General features: G+C 63.1%; 2 protein-coding genes across 6 annotated transcripts in view; one reads left to right on the top strand and one right to left on the bottom strand.

Annotated features, from left to right (window-relative positions):
* Positions 1 to 6,148, top strand: LOC107133240 (uncharacterized). Of its 2 annotated transcripts, none has more exons than XM_059875761.1 (3): positions 1 to 1,271; positions 4,952 to 5,034; positions 6,061 to 6,148. In XM_059875761.1, the coding sequence occupies exons 1-3, from the start codon at positions 718 to 720 to the stop codon at positions 6,129 to 6,131; spliced, it is 708 nt and encodes a 235-aa protein (XP_059731744.1). In that variant the 5' UTR covers positions 1 to 717; the 3' UTR covers positions 6,132 to 6,148. The 2 variants fall into 2 exon arrangements, 1 of the variants encoding a protein (XP_059731744.1); XR_003029758.2 differs by lacking the exon at positions 1 to 1,271 and adding an exon at positions 1,393 to 2,973.
* A 1,626-nt stretch (positions 6,149 to 7,774) lies between these two features.
* The window catches only part of MORN1 (MORN repeat containing 1), a 49,302-nt gene continuing 47,539 nt past the window's right edge, over positions 7,775 to 9,537 (bottom strand). For 3 of the 4 annotated variants that reach the window (XM_015475188.3, XM_010813423.4, XM_002694124.6), the window contains one exon: positions 7,775 to 8,021. In XM_015475188.3, coding sequence (XP_015330674.1) covers positions 7,873 to 8,021 — 149 coding nt within the window. In that variant the 3' untranslated portion in view covers positions 7,775 to 7,872. The remainder of the gene's footprint in view (positions 8,022 to 9,537) is intronic. The other variant, XM_059875760.1, reaches the window with a different exon arrangement.

Here is a 9,537-nt window from a genome sequence, read left to right as displayed (position 1 = left end):
GAAGCCTGGGGAGAGTTATAACTCCGGTTCCAAACATTCCAAATTCCTGCTTCTTCCGGCCTGGCCGGAAGCCGGGCTGGGGAGGGTGCGCAGGCCCAGGGTGGCGGGGGGATGGTTGCAGGCCGTTTTGGGGTGAATCTGAGCCCCTTTGCCACCTCCCTTGCGCGCGGCTCCAGGTTCCCAGTGCCGAGTCTAGGGCGGTGGGTACGGGGGCCACGCCCTACTGCGCAGAGGCTGGACACACCCCAAGGCTGCACGGCACCCCAGAAGGCCCCTCCCAAGTCACGCGGGTCTCAGATGCCCCGCAAACGCACCGAAGCGGGTGCATAACGTGAACCCGAGATGCACCCCAGCACGGGGTGTCCGTACGGGGCACGGCGCCCAGTGAGTCAGGCAGAGTGGGTGTCACCGCCGGAGTGAGTCACCAAGAGGGTGTGCGCCCCTCGTGGGCGGTGCCAGGAGCCTGGGGAGCGGGCTGCGCCCGCCCCAGGAAGGCCACGCCCCAGTTGGGGACTAGGCAGATTCCCCCCACTTCCTTCCGCGAAGCTTCCTTCTGCGATCCAGAGAGGCTGTTGAGGGCCGGGGAGGGGCGCGTGATGCGCCCCAGTCCGCGGCCGAGGGGCTTCCCGGGAAGGGCGGGTGCGCCGGGAACGCTGGCGGCCGGGTCCGGAAGGGCCGCGCGGCTGCCGCGCCCCCGCCCCGCAGCCTCAGTTTCCGATGACGCGTCTGCAGAAACCCCGACGCGGCCCCCAGGCTCCGCTGCCCGGTTTCACTTCCCCTCCCCCTGCCCGGCGTGAGGCGCGGGGCTCAGTCTGCCTCGGATTCCAACGGGGGTGGGCACGGAGGCGCTTCCGGCCGTGGGGCTGGGTCGACGAAGGGGTTACGACGGGGCGGCCCGCCCCCGCCCAGGCCCCTCCTCTCCACGCCTGCGCCGGCACCGGGGGTGGGGCCGCGCGGTACCCGGCCGCCCCGAGATCGACCCCTCCCCCGCGAGGGGCGGGATTAGGTTCAGGCCACGGTGGGGGCCGAGCGGGCCGCGACAACCCCCACTCCGCAGCCTGGGCGCGCGGTCCGCGGGGCCCGGAGGCGGCGCTAGCTCGGGAAGGAGGGGGTCAAGCGGCAGGAAGTGCGCTCTCCCACCGCGTCCTGAGCACAGTGACCCCCTCCCGTCCGACGCGCGGGGGAGAATTGGGATGGCGGGAGAGAGAGGGGTACCCTGGGGAGGAGGCGCCTCGCGGGCACGTTGCGCTGGAGCGAGCCCTCGCTCAGGGGTAGGGTGGGGGCTCCCTGGTTCTCTGAGCGTCTTCCTTGCGGGGGCGGACGGGCGCTGACGTGTCCACGCGTCTGAGTGCAACTAGGTTTGGTGGAGCCGGTGGGCGGGGGGGAGGGGGGGTGGGGAAGGAGTGTCAGCGCGACCCCCGGCGGCGGAGGTGGAAACTGCAGCTTCCGACCGAGCGCGGGGAGGGGCGCACCCTGGGGTCCGCATTCGAATCGAGGTTTCAGCTCAGTTTGGGTGCTGTTTTTCTGTGGGGGGGGGGCGTCGCTTGTCTAGTATGCCAGGTTCGAAGGAAAACCCGATCCTTTTAAATCCCTTGAATTCTGGGAGCGCGATCCCACTGGTATGGAAAAGCGTCCCTGTGCCAACAACCGTGCCCCACTCAGTACAGGCCCTGGGCTCCATTTCTCTGCAGTGTTCCCCATCCAGGTCCCTCATCCAGGCCGGACTTTATCCTAGTCACTGCTAGGCGGCTAAGCGCTTCTTCTGGAGAGGCAACCCCAGGGCACCCCAGCCGCCAGTGTGGGTGGGAGGTGGAATGGGCCTTGAAGGACGTGACCAAAGAAAGCCACAGTGACCTGCTCCCCCTGCGTTACACTCCCTCCCTGTTTTCTCTAGGCCTGTCTCTGTCCCCAAGCTTCTCGGTCCATCAGGATGGTAACCCCCTACTCCACACGGCTTACCTCTCTCTGGCACTGTCCAACGCATGGACCCCTCACCCCACTGGCTTCCTGCCTCTCTCCACCAGCTCACTGCAGCCTGCTGGCTCCTTCCCCAGCCCTCCAGTGCACCACTGGCAGCAGGTTCTTGCCTAATCAGCATCTGTGTGGTGCCCAGGTGCATCCCAGCCCTGACCCTGGCATCTGCCTGATGGCTGCCCTTCATGTCTACTCCGTCTTCTCTAGCAGGGTCCTCAAGAGGAGCTCACCACGGATGAGCCCACAGGATGAGAAACTCCTGGAGGGTCAGGGAGCACTGAGGGGTTGGGGGCTGGGCAGCGTTCCTCAGGCTGACCCTGGAGGCAGGACTCCCATCCGGTCCACCCTGCTGGGCTCTGCAGCTCCATCCGTGGGAGAGCCTCTCCTGGTGTTGGGGCGGGGGGGAGCAGGACGAAGGGGGTGACACCCCTGAGGGCAGTGACCAGGAGGACGGTAGGAGGACTGGCCTGCTGGCTCAGTCCCGTACATCTGGCGCACGGTCAGGCTGCCTCCGACTGATGACAGTCCTATTTATAGCCTCCACCAGAGAACGTCCCTGGCCGTGGCAGTGGGCACCCGCCTGCGCCTTGAGACCTCGGGCCTCCTGCCAAGAGGAGCCTGGGCGGGGGCTGCTGTGGCCAGTGCGGGTCACCACCTGGCTCGCTGCCTGCCCCAGCCGCTCCGCAGGCCTACTGAGGGGCCGAGGCAGTTTCCAGCCTGAGGAGAGGGGCTACTGGAGACACCACCCACCCAACTCTTGAGGTCCCCTATGCCTGACCCAGCCTAGCTCTTCCATTGGAGAGGCCCCGGGCTGTCCTCAGTGGCTGGCTGTGCCCTGCAGGGATGGGGCAGGAAGGAAGAGGCCTTGGGCAGCTGGCGTGTGCCCCAGTGATCTGGCTGAAACAGGCCCAGAGACCCCTGCTGATGCCCCGAGGACCGAGGTTCCCAGGGTGCCTCAAGTCCACAGTGAGCTGCCCACGCTGCACAGGAGCCAGACTGGTAGGCTGGTCCCCTTGCACCCTCCAGGAAGCCCTGCTTGGGGTGGCGGGAGGTTGTTCTGCACAGCTGGCCTCGCCACCTGCCTGGCACTGAGACTAGGAGGCCTGCCCAGGATGCAGAGAAGGAAGGCCTCCCCCAGCGGCATCCCGGGTGACCCAGGACCAGTGGGAGGGGAGGCCAGGAGGCGCTGCCTGTGCCAGGCTCTGTCCTGTGCTGACTGCTACGCGGCCGCTGATGGTCTGAGGGGCTGTGCCTGCCAAGGCTCTGCAGGGAAGTGGGCTGGACAGAGGGCAGGTGCCCCCACCTTTCTCATCTCTTTGTCTCTGCATCTCTTGTCTGTGGCTCTAGACTCCAGTCGAGGAAGGAAGATGTTTTCTGTTTCTGGTGATTCCTGACTCAGGGCTCAGGCTCGTGCTTGTCACTCAGTAAATGTCCATTACATGAGTGGACCATCCGGAGCTGATGTTGCCACCCTTTTAGAAGTCAGAGGGCAGGAGGAGGGCCCACAGGGGACACTGAGGCCCCAGGGGGAAAGGTGCCCTCCTTGGGGTGTGAGGCACGTGGGGGCAGCCTCATGGCACCTCTACACCCACCTCAGTCTGCCTGCACCCCACCCGGCATGGAGGTGGGTGGGTTGGGGGCCCACCTGGCCTGTGGGAGACCCCAGGAGGCCTGATTCCTCTGAGAAGGTGGCCCTGGGGTCTTCAGGCCAGGGGCAGATGCAGAGCCGCCCCAGAGAGGCAGGCCTGATGGAGTCCAGCCATCTTGATGCTCTGGCTGTTTATGGTCCAGGCTGGACACCACCCTCTCAGGACCATCCCTCTCCCTACCCAGCTCCTCCTCCAGCCCACATGATGGCCAGGCCAGCACCTTTGGCCGCTGCTGACTCTCCCTCTTTTTTTTGGTGTGTTTTTTGAGAATTCAGATTTTGTATAGATTTGTCTGTGGGACACAGTGTTAGGATTGGGGGGTCCTGTCAGGGAGGGGCAGTACCTCTGTGAACCTCCAGCTCCCCAACACCTTCAACCAAAGTCCAGCAGGTTCCTGAGGCCGTGGCCCCTAAAAGACCTGCTGGTCATCAACTCAGGTGCATTGGCCAGGAGCAGTGCCCACGCCCCACCCAGGACTCCTGCCAGGGGGTGGGCACAGGGTGGGGCAGGGGAAGTGCCTTTCACCTGGGACCAGAACTGCCGCGGCTCCCCCGCCTCCCAGACTCCAAGTCGCCCTTGCTCTCAGGCTTTGCAAAGTATAGAGGTTTCACTGGTTTGCATTTGGAGAGGCTGCCGACTGAAAAGTCAGCTTTGCTCCAAGTCTGCAGGGGCCCCACGTGGGGACCCCCCGCCCTGCGTCCAAGTAGGCCTGTGTCCTCATGAGACAGTGGCCCTGAGCTTGCGGCCCTGGGCTTGGTGACTGGAAACCATGATGCCGGTTTGGAGTTCAACCCGAGAAGATGCCTCCTGACCCGGGCGTGCGGGAGACAGCAGCTGCTTCTGTTTCCAGCGTTTTTGTTTTCTAAATTGAAACATCATTTTCATTGTTTTCCTTTTGACAGAAATGTGGTTTCATCTTGTGGGGAAGGAAGAGCTGCAGAGAATTTGCTGTCTTGGGCGGGCCGGGTGGACTACGGTGGCTGGAGGAAGTGGTCTCAGGGGGCTTTTAGGGACACGTGGCCCTTTGGCTCCTGGCCCCACACTTGGGGGGTCCCGCTGGGGATCTGCCCCCACATTCATGCAGCCAAGTGTGGACACTGCAACCCCCCAACCCTGCAGCTCACCTGCACCCCCTTCTGGAGGGGACTCCGTCCTGCAGGCCCTCCAGCTACCTCCATGCTCTTTGGGCAGGACAGAGACCCCTGGGGCCCAGGCACGACGCAGGAGTCAGAGCTGCCTGAGAACAGGTCTCTCTGGGGACCTGTTGTCCCCAGAGGGGACATGATGTCCTCATCTCTGGGACATCATGACCTATCCTCTCCTAACAGATGTTCAGAGGCCGAGGCCCGGCTGGATAGGGCTGGCATCGTCAGTGGCCGCTTGAGCTCCTGGAACAGAAAGAGGCTGGCAGGTACGGCTTGCTCCGGGTGCCTGGCAGCACCCCCCATGCTTCTCAGACTCAGAACTAGGCCAGCCCCCCTTTTCCTGGACCCCCTTCTCCTTGGCTGTCATTCTTCTCTGTTCTGTTGCCACAGCTAGCCCTTTGGGGGTTCAGTGCCCAGCTGCCCCACCTGCTCTGGGAGCTGGGGTCCAGCAGAGGCGGAGGTCATCTGGTCCTGCAGGGGGACCAGCTCCACCCCAGCTGCCCCTACTGCTAGCTGTGACTATGTGGAGGCAGGTGTGTTGAGGGAAATTGTGTGCGAACCTACTAAGAGACAAGCAGGAATGGTGAAGGGATGGGTGGGTCCAAGGACATGACTGGATTGGTTCCAGTCATCAGACTCGTCTGGCCTTTCATGTGAGAACATAATTATCCCACGGTAGGAGAAGGCAATGGCAACCCACTCCAGTACTCTTGCCTGGAAAATCCCATGGACGAAGGAGCATGGTAGGCTGAAGTCCATGGGGTCGATAAGAGTCAGACACGACTGAGCGACTTCACTTTCACTTTTTACTTTCACGCATTGGAGGAAATGGCAACCCACTCCAGTGTTCTTGCCTGGAGACTCCCAGGGACGGGGGAGCCTGGTGGGCTGCCGTCTATGGGGTCGCACAGAGTCGGATACGACTGAAGTGACTTAGCAGCAGCAGCAGTGACATAGTGGTGGTGTTAGTCTTCAGTTGAGTCCAGTTGTTTGCAACCCCATGGACTACTGTAGCCCTCCAGGCTCTTCTGTGGGACTCTCCAGGCAGGAATACTGGAGTGGGTTGCCATACCCTCCTCCAGACCGGCCTCCCACATCCATCCGTCCATAATTATACCCATCCCCACCCACCATCCCTCCATCCGTCCGCCCTCTGCCTGTTCTTCCAGTTGTCCTCTGCCTCCCGCCCTGTCCTGCACACCTCTCTGCCTGTTTGTCTCCAGTGCCTCTGGACACATCACAGAGTGGCTGTTGCACCAGCCGCATGCTCCACGTCCACCCTTTGGTTACAGGTACCTTCCGGGCACCTCCTGTAGGCCACACACTTCGCCATGTACCGAGCTGTGCTGGTGAACAGAACTGAAGAAGTGCCGGCCTTTGGGAGATTCCTGTGTGAGATGCATGGCGTGCTGGCCCGTAACATGTGCAGGGGAAGAGAGAGTTGGGGGCGGGGGGCTTTGAAGCAGGTGACCTAGGAAGGTCTTGTGAGCAGGTGAAGAAAAGAAAGTGTTAGTTGCTCAGTTGTGTCTGACTCTTTGTGACCTCATGGATTGTAGCCTGCCAGGCTCCATGGGATTCCCCAGGCAAGAGTACTGGAGTGGGTTGCCATTTCCTTCTCCAGGGAATCTTCCCGACCCAGGGATGGAACTGGGGTCTCCTGCACTGCAGGCGGGTTCACCTGCCAAGCAGGTGAAGGGCACATGCAGAGGCCGTGAGGCAGAGCGTACCTGGCTCAGCTGAAGGGCTGCAGGGAGTGGGGGCCATGGGGGGCCAGGGCAGTGAGCTGTGGGTGCCAGCTCTGGTTGGGCCTGCAGTCCTGGTCACGATGTGGCCCAGCGGCCCCTTGTGTTGGGGAGGGGTGTCGGGTGAGATGGCTCGTGCTGCGGCTGCACCTTGAGCACCCGCAGGGTCATTGTGGGGTGGGGCAGGGATGTGACCCACAGAGCCAGAGAACAGTCGGATGCTGACGGTTTGGGCCTTGACGACAGAAAGTTGTGGTGTTCTCCATGGAGCAGGAGGAGCTGGTATGGAGCACGTCAGGTCTGAAGGGCCCTGGACCCCCGCCCAAGGGGGCTGCCCCACCATTGCTACTGGCCATGTGGCTGGGAGAGATCAGAAATCTGGAGGAGGGACCGGGCCCTGGGCCCCAAGGCTGAATCAGGGGCGGGGTGTGCAGGGTGGGGCATACCAGGGCCAAGAGTGATGTCTGGAGCCCCTGGGGTGTGCTGGGTAGAGGAGGCAGGGCCCCTGCTGGGAGTACTCCACAGGTGGGGTAGAGTGCTCATGGGGGAGAAGGAGGGCGTCGACCATAGGTGTGGGAGGGCAGTGGGTGCTGGATTGAGGGTGATGGCCAGGAGGGCCTTTAAGATGGGAGACAGCAGCTGGGGCTTCAGTGGCCAGTCCACCCTGGCCCGGAGGTGACTGCCGGCCAGGACCAGAGGGCTCTGGGTGTCCCTTCCCCCATTCCGTGAAGAAAGCAGGTGGTCAGGTGAGAGGATGGGGGTGAGCTCATCCCTTCTGGATGCAGGGAGATGGGGGGCCTTGGATCTGAGGCTGGTGTGTGGTCAGCCCCAAGTAGGGGGTTGGCTGCTCCCTGGCTTCCTGGTGTGCTGGGCCTCTATCCCTGACCTGAGGCCTGGCTTATCCGCTGGGGCTGCATTTCAGAGGCCCTCTATTCCCAACCCCCAGGCCAGGCTTATCCCCGGGGTGCATTTCAGAGGCTGCTGTAACATCTGAAAAGCGGTCCCTGCAGACAAGGCCTCTCAGTTCAGCGTGTGACTCAGTCACCGGCCCGTGGCCTCTTGACCTCCCGTTTGGGAGCCGTCGTGGCCCCCAGCTTTGGGAAGGCCCCTGAGCCGCCCTCCAGGGCAGGAATGGTGGGAAGCAGGCGCTGGCTGGCCCGGGCTCCCCCCAGGGAAAGCATGGATAGTGCAGCTGAGACAGCAGAGAAGGGTACTGGTCACATCATCCGCCCAGCCTCGGGAGGCCCAGATGAGCCAGCCTGGTTCTGGGCGTTCAGGCAGGGACCGCACCCTCTGGTTAGCACTCAGAAGTGGTTGTTGAGCATTTTATTAAAACCAGTGGCGGGAGTCTTGGGCACCCCTCTAGCTCAGGGCTTCCGGGTCTTCTCTGGGGACGTGGGGCTGTTGGCCTGCCCCCCTCGCCAAGACCCGAAGGTGTTTGAAGGCTGTGGGCAGCGTGTGGCCCAGGAATGGAGGGGTGGTCACGTCGCGAATCATGATGACATACTCGCCTACAAGAGACGGGCACTTGGACTCAGCTCCTGCCACCCTCAGATCCTCTGCTCCCACCCTCAGGGCCCCCGGCTCAGTGCCTGGTCTAGGGCGGCAGGGCTTTCTCTTCCTGGGGTGCTGGTACAGTGTAAGTAAGTGCATTGCGGGTGAGTGAAGCCACCTCCCACCTCAGGACAAAGGCCAGTGATGACTCCGTGTCCTAGGGCGGAGTGGGGGGCCACACCAGGGACGCAGACCAGCTCAAGGCCCCCCCTCCCCGCCAGTGGGGCCGTGTGGCTGAGGGCAGGGGTTCTTTCGAAAATACTTTCCTATCTTTTTAGGAGAACATTAACTTCCTCTAGAATGTTTTTAAAAATAATTAGCCTCTGAAGACACGGTTGTCTGGCTTGTTTTGTGGGAAGGGGCGGCTCTGGGGGTGGGGTGGGGGGCCGCCCGCTGGGGGACATGGGGAGAGAAGGAAGTACTTTTCCTCCATAGTCTGTAAACTGTCTGGAGAGCTTCAAAGTTGGAGAAACCATAAAAAAGAAAATAAGAAATAACAGAAAGTGAGGTTGCCGTGGAAACCGTCCTCTCCCGCCTGAGCCCGCGGGGGCTGGCACCGGAGCGCGGAAAAAGCTCGCCGGGCTGGCCGGGGCTCCCACCAGGAATGCAGCCGCAGCCGAGGGGGCCGCGGGAGTCCGCTCCCACCATCAGGGAACATTCCAGCACCCGGGCCTGGAAAACAGGCTGCCTCCCTGGCTGCGCGGCTGCCCTCCAACTCAGGCCAGCCTGGGGGCCCGTGGCTGCCCCATGTTTCCCGGGGCGGATGAGAAAGGGCCTCTGGGGCTGGCAGGAATTTGCTCAGCCTTGAGTCAGTTCCTTCAGAAGAAACCACGGTTCTGGGGGGCCGAGGGGCCGGGAGGGGGCCCACATTCCGCAGCCGGGGCACCGGGCCTCCCTGGCGGGCCCGGAGGAACACTGCACATGGCAACGCAGTGTTTCCAAGCAGCCGGTTTCTAGGTGTTCCCGGGAACACGCAGCCACTCCAGCCGCGGCCGAGGGCGCCCACCGGTTGGGGAGCGGCCTCAGAGCCGAGCCCGAGCCCTCAGCTGACCTTGTTCCTGAGGCCGCCCTTCTCCCAGCAGATGGGAAAGGAACTGGCCAGGGGCCCCCTTGCCTGCCTCAGAAACCATCTGAGGCCTGGCCCCAACCGCCACGTGGTCCTGCCATGGGCCCGGCGCCCAGCCTGGCCTGGCCTGGCCTGACCCACGTTTCAGAGCCGTCCACCTGGCTTCGCCCCTCACAGCCTGGACATCCAGCCTATCCCCTGCCGGCCTCCCCCAGGTGGTGCACAGGGTGGTGGGGGGCAGCCTCTCCACCACCTCCTCAGCATGTGGGGGTCCTAGGGTTCTGCTGGGGGTGACCTCGGTGCTGACCCTACTGGCTGGTTGGTAGGCATGTGTGGCTGTTGGGACAGTGAGTACCAGCCCAAAGGAAAGATGGGGGCACTGCCTGGAACCCCAGCCCTGCCCCGCA

The sequence above is a fragment of the Bos taurus genome, chromosome 16 (genome assembly GCF_002263795.3).
Source record: "Bos taurus isolate L1 Dominette 01449 registration number 42190680 breed Hereford chromosome 16, ARS-UCD2.0, whole genome shotgun sequence".
NCBI classification, from domain to species: Eukaryota; Metazoa; Chordata; class Mammalia; order Artiodactyla; family Bovidae; genus Bos; species Bos taurus.
Note: the sequence above shows the minus strand (reverse complement) of the source record. Positions and strands in the feature narration are given on the sequence as shown.